General features: G+C 37.0%; 1 protein-coding gene and 1 long non-coding RNA gene across 8 annotated transcripts in view; one reads left to right on the top strand and one right to left on the bottom strand.

Moving 5' to 3' along the window:
- Nucleotides 1–12,439, bottom strand: part of CRBN (cereblon) — a 41,809-nt gene that overhangs the window by 16,915 nt on the left and 12,455 nt on the right. For 5 of the 7 annotated variants that reach the window (XM_058726169.1, XM_058726175.1, XM_058726171.1 and 2 more), the window contains 6 exons: nucleotides 5,728–5,790; nucleotides 4,433–4,517; nucleotides 3,722–3,837; nucleotides 3,040–3,104; nucleotides 2,257–2,388; nucleotides 1,119–1,281 (listed from right to left, as the gene is read on the bottom strand). In XM_058726169.1, the coding sequence (XP_058582152.1) occupies nucleotides 1,119–1,281; nucleotides 2,257–2,388; nucleotides 3,040–3,104; nucleotides 3,722–3,837; nucleotides 4,433–4,517; nucleotides 5,728–5,790 (624 nt within the window). Of the gene's footprint in view, nucleotides 1–196; nucleotides 1,282–2,256; nucleotides 2,389–3,039; nucleotides 3,105–3,721; nucleotides 3,838–4,432; nucleotides 4,518–5,727; nucleotides 5,791–12,439 lie in introns of those variants that run through there. The other 2 variants (XM_058726172.1, XM_058726173.1) reach the window with 1 other exon arrangement.
- On the top strand, nucleotides 3,837–8,601 carry LOC131509880 (uncharacterized). The gene is made up of 2 exons (XR_009260753.1): nucleotides 3,837–8,270; nucleotides 8,542–8,601. It is a non-coding gene; the product is annotated as an uncharacterized LOC131509880 (long non-coding RNA).

The following is a 12,439-nucleotide window of genomic DNA, read 5'->3' as shown; positions in this document are numbered from 1 at the left end:
TTTGCTATTGGAAATAAGTTTTAGTTTAGTGTAAGACTGAAGAACTAGTACAGTCCTATAAACCCAATGTTCTCAGTAGTAGTAATAGCTTAGGAAAAAAACTACAATCTTGGCATATACTCTTAAAGAACTGACAGCATTCTTGAGTTGGGTTTCATTTACTTCCTGTATATAAATAATGCAGCATGAGATTCAGTTGATGTTTTAAGTCTAGGCAGTCACAGCCATGGCATGTTTGGTAAAAGAAAATAATATATTACAACATCACAGATTTTAACAGTCTGCTTTTGGCTGGGCCTCATACATTTTCCCCCATTGGTTGAACTTTTTTCCCAGTTAATTTTGTAAAGCAGTGAAGGAATATCAAAATTACACAAATGTGAAAGGATCCAAAAAACACTTGAACATATAAGCAAAGAGGTAGGTAGCAAATCAGTCTATCTAGAACTTCATCTTAAATTATTGGCTTGTGAGTAAATATTTTACATTATTTAAACAATGAGAATGTGTAATATTGTTTGCTCTTAAAGTTTACTTACAATTTTTTTCAAGTTACATGGAACAAAATTGCTTACAAAATAGAGTGACTGTCACTTGGAGCCTTATTGAACAGGGTATGTTTTAGCATCCCTGCTCCATAGTAGTTTAGGTTCAAATTAAAGAGTAAATACATAAGTTACTGTTTTTCACTAACAAATACATAAGGAAATGAACACTTTTTTGGGGCTCAAACTGCATATTTTAACTCTTTAATATTTTCAAAATTTACAAATCAGTATGAGAGAAACTAAAGAAAATTAAAGCCTTTCTTCTTTGCCTCTTTCAAAAAGAGGAATTTCAAATATGTTTTCTGCAGGAAGCCATCACTTTCAGTGAGGTCTTCATGTCCTATCAGGGACATTCTGGCAAGCCAGAGTATAATGGTACCAAGGTACTAAAGTAGATATTCCTAATTTTAATTTAAATCTTTAAATACCATTTGGAACCTTCCATGTAATGTTGCTTTTTACTTAGGTATGCATCAAAAGCAGGAATTTCCAAAGCAGATCTGATTTTTAGAAGACCAACTTGATAAATAACTTTATCCCTAATGTATTTGTTTACAAGCAAAGTATTACTTTGTCTGGACTTATCTCATCTTCAGTGTCTGGGATTGTGGGCAACAGAGCAGATCGAGTCAAACCCCAAAACTTCTGAGGTGACATGTCTTTTTTGGTGGCTGTAAATTTCCATCCAATATGGCTTGCACAGATCCTACACTGGGCGATAGTCCAGGCGTACCTACGCAATTAAAGAAAGGTATCAGGTAAGGAAACACATTTTTGTATCCCAAGCTATCACGGTAAATCTGTTAGGAAGACAAAGCCAAATTCTGTAGTTTTGACTGTGCTCTTAAGCGGTGTAAAACTAATCTTGTTAATGTGGATTAACTCACAGGTACTTTTCCCTGGTGGTTTCATATTGCAGTCATGTTAGAAAACACCAACCAACCACCTCCATAAATACACTGGTGTCAAGTCAAAATGGTGGGTGGGATGGAGAGAGACCTGTATTTTAGAACTACTCGTCTACAGTAAGAATGATTTTGTCAGAAGAGTCAAACTGTAACTAGAAAAATCAACCAAACCATTTCTTACGTCCCTAGGGTATATCTCTTAATTCTAGTTTTGTATCAAATAAGATTGGACAGTTCGAGTCACATGGTCCTAAGTTCAAAATGGCAAGTATAACCACTAATCCGTACTCAGCTTACCTCTGACTACTTATACTTTCCTCAGCCTTAATAGTATTTTCAACAACCCTAACAAGTTTCCAGGTGGTGCTGTATCAGGCTCATACTTTGAAGGCCATTCAGCAAAACCAGGACTAAATGGTTTCTGCATCTGTTTTGTCTATTACTGCTTGGGATATTCTCTGGTTTGACACATTATGGAATATACTGGTTCAGATACAGTTTTGCTGGGTCATAAGCCAGCTGATTTTCAGAATGAGCTAAAAGGAAAATGAAAGAGGTCTGGATTAACTGTATAGCTAATTTAAGGATAACTGCAGTTGCCAACTATCCATTTAGTGAGACTATGCAAAAATACTGTTACTAGCCATTCTCAAAACGAACAGCATTTAAATAGAATTATTCATCTTAGTGTCTATTTTCGATTATAATTCTAACAACTCTGCTTAGAACTCTGGATTTTTCTGCCCAGTTAAGGCAGCAAAACCAAAAAAAAAAAAAAAAAGTAACCACCACCACATTACCCAGGAAACCAGCTGTGCTCTGTAGAAGGTCGACCTATCAGATTCAAGTTGCAAGCCTTATACACAGTAAGCGTCTCATGCACGTATCCATGAGGATTCACGTAAGCTGCCATCGGCCCACATAACGATAAACTACAAGAGAGAATCAGCACAGAGGATAAGTCAAAATGGGAAGAAAGAAATGTCTAATGAGGTTATAAGAGGGAACAGCTTAGAATCCCATTATGAAAACAGGAGGTTGGCAGTCAGCCCAGTTTCAGTCTACACGTTTGTAAAATAGGGAGTTAAACTTCGTCTAAAGGAGTCTTTCACAGAGGGAGTACAGTGAAAATGTCCTTTTGGTCATCCTTGGGCTGCTGATTACTCTGTAGACAACAATTTCTCTATTGTCCTACACAATAGTGTCCTATTTGCAGTAGCAGTACGTGTTCAGAAGCATGTCCTACTTTACCTTTGGCCCTGAGTGTAAGATACTAGCCTAAAGCATTCATGTTATCCTTGTTCACTAAAAAGATACACAGATTTTCAAGCAGGAATGGGGAAGAAAGGATTGCCCCCTTATAATTGACTTGACCATGCTGATTAATACCTTACATAACTATTGCTGCTGAGTACCCAATCAGGAAGGGTATCTTAACCCCCTCCTATTTCATTTGCTGAAATGACTGTAATTTAATGGAGGGAAATATATGGAGAATGGATATATAGTCTTGACTATAATTCTGTTGTAGGAGTTGGGAAAATATATCCAGAAGTACACTAAAAATGTAATAAAGCTCTCACCTGAATATTTCATTTTTGGTTGTTATTTCTGTTTCTTGACATTGTTTACAGCAAAGAGATGTACACTAAAAAGTTTAAGGGAAAATTAGTGGGGAAAACTCACGTTTGTTTAATTATGTAATTACATAGCTCATCAAGAAACTTTAGAGAAAGTACTGATCCCTCTGAATAACGTTTTCCTCCCAATCATTAAAAACTATAGTTTTTAGAGAAAGTGACACATACTCATTTCTAAAACTAGTGACTTTATAGGACAGTGACATATATATATATAACCACATATGCTCCACATACAAATCAAACTTGAAACGTTTAAAGGATGTAAAAACAATCTGAATGTATGTGTGATCCCAAATGAAATGTCTAAATTATCCTTTAAATATTTTTAATGTAGGGATGCTTGGAGGGGATCTGATTCTTGATTTTGGCTCAGGTCATGATCTCACTGCTTGTGAGTTTGAGCCCAGTGTCAGGCTCTTTCCTGAAAGCTCTGAGCCTGCTTCAGATTCTGTTTCCCTCTTTCTCTGCCCCTCCCCCACTCATGTTCTCTCAAAAATAAATATTAAAAAAATAAAAAATGTAAATTAAATAAAACTAGCAAACAATTAGTTTTCTAACTGCATGACTGGATCCCACAGATAATCTAGCCTAAGACACAGGTGTCATGAACATGGTGACTTACTTTATTCATAATATCTAGTTCACAGCGGAGTCGTTGGATGGCACTACCAATTTTAAGGAGCTGAATCCTTAACACATCATCGATAGGAAGACAAGCAGCTACTCTGTAAGAAAAATCTTAAAGACATGGTGGTTTTTCAAGTTTTATAAAGCAGATAATAAATAATGTCTTTTTGATATAAACCCTCCCTATAGCATTCACAAAGAACATATTTCACATAAACAATACTAAAATATACTAGCTATCAAGTATATACTCTTAGGAAGTTCTAAAATTAACTTCTTATAATTGGTTTTATAAATGTCTTTTAAACATGACAAGCCCATGTTAATAGAATTTCCTCAAAGACTAGAAAAATGGCTACAGTAACTACCTAATAAACAGTATGTACATAAGCTACGTAAGTCCTAGAACTAGGGTCATTTTTAATGCCACCTTAAAGAACAGGGAAAGTGTTAATGCTCAAGTTTTTCGATAAGAGCTAATTACTGCAAGTTGTGCAGAATAGGAACACTGCCTAAAATTAGAGTACTCACAGAATTTAAGAGCTTTCCTACAATTCACTAAAATACTTTCTTTTAAACTGCTCAAGACAAATGTGTATGGTTTTCAGAATAAAACTATGAAACTAAAATTTTTGGTTTCATTACACAGAAAACAAAGTAATTTTAGTAAAACAAAAGCCACAGGAAGGAAGCAGACTTTTCGTACCTATTGGATTTGAAGGAAGAGAATCATCTTTTAGATTTTCGTCCCATTCACGGAGCTGTTTCTTAATTCTATCCATTAAAGTTTCCTTGTTTAAAGTAAAAGCAGCCATAATAAGGTTCACAGACTTTTTACAATTTACTGCCAGATTTTCAGCTAGAGTTTCAATGTAAGTTCTCACTCTATGTACTAAAATCCAAGTCCCGGTTTCAACTCTGTTGTCTCGCGCACAGATGGTCATGGCCCCGGCTCCTCCACCCGGCACTAAGGTGGCCTTCCAGGCTTCTGTCCTGCACTGTCTTTGTAGTGGCACGTGCTCCTGACCTGCTACCTTCTAGGTGTTTTCTTACGAACTGTGTGCAATTGGCCTCTCCCCCCTTTTTCTAGGAAGGGTTTCCTGACTCTGTCCACAGGGATAGCGGCCCCTATAAATTACAGGAGCACTTGCTATTTACACCTTACTTGGCACCCATTTAGTACACAAGAGTGCTTCCTGTCTTTTCACAGATGTCTGCAAGAAACACTTGTCTGTTGTGCATTTGTAATGGCCCAAAGTGCTGAAGGGCAGAGTGAACTGTAGTTTGCTGTTGTGCTTGTGAGAAGTGCTCAAATTTCAGTATTTACCCTTCCTAAGATTCCAAGTCTTAGGTGAGGGGGTTCACTAAGGGAAATGACTAACATTTGTTGAATGCCTACTGTGTGCCAAATAACTATCACTCTCCCCATTTTAAAAACTGAATTTATTGAGATAGGTAATGGTTTGCCTCAAACCATATGGAAAATGATAGAAATCAAGCTTTTAAAAGTCTTTGTGTCTAAAACCCAGATTCTTTGAACACTTCCAGTCTGCCTCTTACTAAGTCTTGCAAGGTATGGTGATGCCTAAGTACGACAATTTGAGGAGAAAGAACACTGGTGGATGCAGTAGACTAACTGGGGTCAGGAGACCTAAGTTCATCTACTTGTTTAGGAAAAACAACAAAACACTGTTATGGGATTCTTTAATTTTCGAAACCTACCTACCACTTAACACATTTCAAATCCTTAATAGACCCTAAAACATCTCATTACCTTATCCTGAATTTATAAGCCACTAGAAACTGGGAAAACGAAAAATTCTAAAAAGGGGAAGTAAATCCAGCAGAATTTGATTCCTTCGCATTCTAATTAAATGTAAAGAAGGGCATTAGTTCTGAAAATGAGATACCACTGAGTATGAAAGTCCATGTTTCATTCTAATGACCCTTTATTATGACAAGGCTTACCCTAGAGATAAAAAAGTACAAGGTAATACTTACAGCATCATATAAGGAATACAGCCAGCGAGGCCATGAAGTCAAATTTGCACAATGAAACTTTCTCTGAAAACAGAAAAAAAGTCACTTAAACTCTATATAGATTCTTATGGTGGAAAGAACAGTATTTGAAAACTGATTTTGGCCCTGGAAAATATGTTCTAAATTCAAAAATAGGGAAAAATTTTGTAGATAACCCTATTAACAGATGATTCATTACCTACTAAATGTGACAATCATGGTTTTACAGCTTTCAATTTGTACTGCAAGTAGAATCCTCATTCTTACTGGGATGGTTTAACATTTTAATGCTGAGGATAACTTAGTGAAGTTATGGTGAACTTGAAGAGTGACTAAACATAGTTATGTTACAGCATAACATATCACATTATATGCCTATTAATCATTTGTTCAGTATATGCACAGGGAAACTAAAAATATAATCCAAATTGTCTTTGTGTAAAACTTTAAATGGCTTTAAAGTGAATTACTGTAGAGGCACATATAATAAATGAGTCCATTCTAAGAAAAAAAATGATCATAACTTGAGAGTCCAGGATGAAGTCCCCCATTTCATAGAACTCCGGGAAAGGGAAAAACCACTGGGTAGCTCTTCCAATTGTATTTTAGAATCCAAATGCAAGCATGCCTAAATCCATAGAAAAATGTGAGTTAAATTCCAGTAGAATTTCTGTTTTTGATGGGAAGACTCAATAATTAAAATGTGAGTCCTCAAAGCACATATTCAGCGTAATAATACCAATGAGATTGGAATTTAGAAGCATAACTTAAAGTTCACCTGGAAGAAGAAGTGTGTAAGAACTCCCAAAAAAGTTTGGGAAGAGAAGTATTCTACAGGACACAAAAATATGATTGGGAATGCACTATAGCAGTGCTATTAATAGGAACAAATTGTAAACAACCTAAATGTCAACGAACAATGAGTACATTAGAGTATGTAATACACTAGGGGATACTTTGCACCTGATCAAACAAGGCATATCAAACCTACAGAGCATAAAGAATGATTACATCTTCCTCAATAAAGAAAACAAAACCTATGTAAGTACAGACATTCATAATTTTGTAAACTTAACGTGGGGCATGACACATGAAAAGTGGGTGGGAAAGGAGTAAGGTGGCTCAAAAAGCACTGTCCCAGAATAGAACAAGAAAAGCAAGCTGTAAGATTTAACAGAATGAAAGGGAAATCCTGTGCTTGCACCTGCATGACCAAACGAATGGGCATGAAATGAGGAAACATGGGTACACCACACATGTGAAAAAGACTTGGGGGACTCAGCTGATAGATGAACTAACCAATGTGCTGCAGAGCTCACATCCTACTCTCCCTGCAATCTTATGCTAGAAGATGTCCAGAATCTAAGAAGAGACAATAATGTTACCCTTCTGTGACAGACAGAACTTTAATTGTCAGGGGCAAGGATGCTAAGAGGAGGTCAACAGTTTGCATTAGGGATGTTTAGTTTGGAGCTGCCTCTCAAGGGGACGTGGTAATTTCTTTTAAATACTTTAGGGAACTACTACGTGGGTGAGGATGGACTTGTTTCTCAAGGCTCATCCACTAAAGCTCAAACTCAAACCAATGGATTCTTTAATGAGAGGAAGTTTCGGCTCAATCTCATCTTTCTTATATTTGAATCTACCAAAAGACAGGTCTGGGATGGCCTCCAAGTACATGTTCAAAAAGTGATTTAAGCCAGAGGAGCCAGATTGTAAGGCACTTAAGTTACTCTCCAATCAGTTCTTTACTTTTAAGACCAAAAACTAAGGCTAAAGAATTTTGTCACACTCCAAATAAATGCTACAGAATAAGCACACAGAATAAAGAACAACAGCCTTTCAAGTAACTGTGAATATGTAGTAATAGCAATGGCAACCACTTTATTGGTCTTAAAATAAAAATAATTCTTTAAGGTTGGTAGTATTATCATCCCCATCTGAAAAAGAAGGAAACAGGCAAAGAAGGATGGTAAAACTTGCCCAAAGTCACAGTAAATGGGGAGCTGCTAGGCTGTGCATCCAGGGAGTCTGACTGTAACCATTATTCATTCAAGAAATATTCTGAGCACCCAGTACGTAGGTGTCAGGCATTATCTTTACACACTGGGAGTATACATACCAGTGACTAAAACAAAAAAAGGCCAAAATCATTGGAGCATACATTTTCTTGCAGAGCAGCTTACTTTCTAGCAGTATACTTAGAATTACAAAGTGACAAAAATCCAACAAAGCTTCGGTCTGGCAGACTGACACACTACACACTCCCAATTCAGTTATTAGTATATACTTTACACATCAGAATGATCATTTTTATATTACAAAAGCATAGCATTTTACTTGGCATCCATGTCAAGATAAAGAGAAACCAAAGTAATTTATTCATATTGTAAACATGACTTCCCACTGTAACAGAGAACAGAATGTGGCACACTAGTGTATTAAGAGCAATGCAGCGGGTCAGGATCCTTACCATTCGCCCGCCACCCTGCATCCTTTGTGAATGTGAACACACTGCAACTCATGTGTCTCAGTTCTGTAACTTTTTATTTTATTTTATTTTATTTTTTTTTATTTTTTTTTTTAAATTTTTTTTTCAACGTTTTTTATTTATTTTTGGGACAGAGAGAGACAGAGCATGAACGGGGGAGGGGCAGAGAGAGAGGGAGACACAGAAGCGGAAACAGGCTCCAGGCTCTGAGCCATCAGCCCAGAGCCTGACGCGGGGCTCGAACTCACGGACCGCGAGATCGTGACCTGGCTGAAGTCGGACACTCAACCGACTGCGCCACCCAGGCGCCCCAGTTCTGTAACTTTTTAAAGTGAGAACATCAATAAAATTCTTTTTCAGGGTTATCTTGACAGATTCTGAAGTTCTACTTACAGATCCATTACATGTTTATCCTTAATATTTGTGATGTGCTTTATACAGTCAACTATGCAAACTACAGCTAGCTTTTACAGAGCCAACACCCAAATTTAAGCCATTTCAATATCTCAAGTTTAAGAGTCCCAGTTTAGACTTCTGGCACAATGTCAATGGTTCCTGTCTTCATCTGGGTAACACTGATGGCAAGTTCTGGCAATTTATGAGCATTCTTCACATGTATCAATACCACAATTTACTTCATAAAAGGGCTACACTTCAAAAAATTTTTTAGTACTAGCCTAAAAGTTAGGTGCTTACAAGTGACCAAAGTGTGATTCTCTAGTAAAGAAGTATTCACTCTGGGAACAGGATTTACTATGGAAAGCAGAAACGCCCTGAAAATGAATCTGTTCCCTGAAGGCAATCCATCACATTCTTCCATTGTAAAGCCTGCTTCAGATTTGCCTTCCAACAATGTGGAATGTTAAACAAATGTGAAATTCCACTTCAATGGCTCTTTGAAGAGTAATAAAATTGGAAAAGCAATGTAAAAGGCGAAACATGAATAATACATCATTGCCACGGATATACACAGTGGTCAAAGGTGGTCATTTGTTGTGTTAAATCCCATCAGCATCAGCAATGTAAATAATAAAAATAATTTATCCCAGGAATGCAAGGGTATGCTCTTTCCTGCTCCGAGACTGCGAAACTACTAATGGCAGGTACACAACTACAAGGATACGACATATGCCTGGGAAATCACTGCTCTGTCCAAGGAAGTCCCTGACTACACACAGCCTAAGCTTTCAAGACCTTTTTTTCTCTAACATAAAAAAAGCCAACAAATGTTACTGTCTTACTACTACTATTACTATTCTGGGACAAAGCAAAAAGTTGTCTTTGTAGACAAGTTCCTATGGAAAGGTTAAGCAATAGAAGCCAGCAAGACCTTGAAAAAAGAAAAGACCAGTAATATATACCAGTCATACATTCATTTACAAAAATTAAAAATTGTCAACAGTTAGAAAAGTGTTAATGGAGGTACATAAAGAGACTGACAACAAAGCAGAAGAAAAGTAAAATAAAAAACATGAATTTGGTCTTTGGTAAGGGGGCACCTTGTATCAGTGAAGGAAAATAGGGGCTTTTCAGAAAATGGTAATAGGACAATGAAGAGCCATCTGGAAAAAAAAAAAAAAAAAGTGGAGTTGAATTCATACCAGGATAAACTATATGTGGATAAAAGCTTAAAAAGTTTTGATGACATTAAAAAGCAATGAAATCAAAGTCAAAAGTAAAAGATTACATTCTAAACATTTAAAAAAAATAAAAATTCCTTTGTACAAGGAAGTAATTTCTAGCATTAACAAAAAAGGTAAATTTAACTACCTAAGGAAAAAAAAACCCTTCTGTGGGACACCAAAGACAAAGTCAAAAGACAAATCACAAAGGGAAAATGTGTGGAACTTACTAATTCCAGACAAAGGGTAAGTTTCCTAACATATGAAAAACTCCTAAAAATCCACAAAGAGCAAATACTATGAACAGGCACTTCCTAATAAAGGAAATACAAATTGTTATTCAACACAAAATGTTATACCTCATTTCATATCCAAAGAAATTCAAATTAAACCTCCAAAAAGATTCTGTTTTACTTATCAGATCAGCAACAATTACGTTGGATACTACACTGTGAAGCCATGATGACCACTGCTGTCAGACTACACACAGGAACAACCTCCTTAGTAAGGTACTCCAAGAACATCTGTCAAAATTACGAATGCAGATTCCCTGTCATCCAGTAATCCCACTTCCAAAATTTATTATATATTTTTGCCTGTATGCATGGTCATTTGTATACAACACTTAGTGCAGGTCTGTCATCCAGAGGTGACTGGTCATGTAAATTGTAGCCTAGCCATAGAAGGGAACACCGGGGCAACTTTGAAAACAAGGAAGCAGTGCTCCAAAAGTTGATACAGAATAATCTGTAAGAGAGAGTAAGGTCTAGGATAGTAGTGTATCTTTTCACCTAACAAAATGGAAAGAAATGAACATATTTGTGTCTTCAAAGAGAAATTCTTGAAGACTGAGAAACTAACATGTGAGCCCACTTTCAAGGGCTTTGCTCTTCAGAGCCAGAACCAGTGTTCAATTCTTTCCTGCTCCCGCTCCCTATGAGCACCATTTATAAATTTAGCAAGACTAGAAAGATAAGCATCAATCACTTTCTTAATTGGTTTCCACATTTCATTTCTTTTTACATTTCATATGCAACTCTTTTCTCATTAACACAGTAAGACTATATAACAAAGAGAAAGTCTGGGTTAGGAGGGGGCGCACTTAAAAATGTATGTCATATTCCCAAGTACGTTAAAGAAAAGTTTCCTTATTGTGAGAATCCCAATACAATCAACCCAGCCAAGAGTGAAAGGCACTGTGACAGGAAAGGAAAGAAAGAAGTATTAGTTTCAAAGATCAAATCACAGAATAAGGAATGTTTCCAGATGGAAGTGAGTTTTGGAAGAGTGTTCCCTGATTATACTAGCCTAACTTCTTAATCATTAGGGACATCTTGTCAGATGCACCCTTGTCAGAATGGAAGATTACAAAGGAATACTTGTGGAAGCTTAATTTTGTCATTTAGAATGTTCAGTTCTCAAGGGCAAATGTTAAGAAAAGTGTGTGCAAACAGTTTCAAGGTTAACTGAATACATCTCAGGAAGGCTACACTGCCGGACGCTTTAAGTATCGTTTCTGCTGAAAAAGTATTTGGCAACCACATAAGCTTAAGTTGGCTTAGAATCATCTAAGCATCTCCCAGTTCTGACTACCTTAACTACCTCTCAGACGTGTAGACAAATGGATGCACTGCTTCATATCCTGGTGAGATGTAAGAGTCAGATCTGAATAAAGTGAATCGACCCTTAGATCTGTCCTAGGACAAGCAGTGTTATGTAATCCAGTCCCTGATAAGTCAGCATCCAGCTAAAGGCACAGTAAGCTGAACCACTGAGACAGTATCAATCAACGCACATGGGGTTCCGGCCAATGGCACCTACCCCTTTTCCTTCACGTGGTGAGTGGCTCAAAGCGGCCTCTCTAAAGTAGAACAGAGTTTTTAGGTCATGTGCAGTCCAAAATAGATCAGCTAGCCATTTGTCTTGGCCTAGTGATCCAGACCCAAATTTCATAATCTAAGCAACTTTACTCAAATTTTAAAGAAGGAAACCCATTAAACAATTTGAAAAATACATGGGATGAAGGAATTGTATTTCCTTAAACCTTTCATACCTCTCTCCTTCCTTAGCACCTTCTGTTTAGTCCTTGGCAACTCTGAATATGAAAATAACATATTATATACATATTATTATTATCATTAGAGAAATAAATATGATTATTATTAAAGAAATATCACAAAGGGGAAAGAGGACCTGGTTCCAAACAAACATATGCTTCCTTGGTCTTTGCATTTCTGGCTTTCTTGCTCTTGGTCTGCCAGTGACAATTGAGCTGCAAAGGCTTAATTCAGAACTAATATGACAAGCTAAGATTCTTTTTTTTTTTTAATGTTTATTTATTTTTGAGACAGAGAGAGACAGAGCATGAATGGGGGGGGGGGGGGTCAGAAAGAGAGGGAGACACAGAATCCGAAACAGACTCCAGGCTCTGAGCTGTCAGCACAGAGCCTGACGGGGGCTTGAACTCACGGACCGCGAGATCGTGACCTGAGCCGAAGTTGGACGCTCAACCGACTGAGCCACCCAGGCGCCCCGACAAGCTAAGATTCTTTAACCACAGAATAGAAGAATTCAATCAGTA

This window comes from Neofelis nebulosa, chromosome 4, assembly GCF_028018385.1.
Source record: "Neofelis nebulosa isolate mNeoNeb1 chromosome 4, mNeoNeb1.pri, whole genome shotgun sequence".
In the NCBI taxonomy this organism is placed as follows: Eukaryota; Metazoa; Chordata; class Mammalia; order Carnivora; family Felidae; genus Neofelis; species Neofelis nebulosa.
Note: the sequence above shows the minus strand (reverse complement) of the source record. Positions and strands in the feature narration are given on the sequence as shown.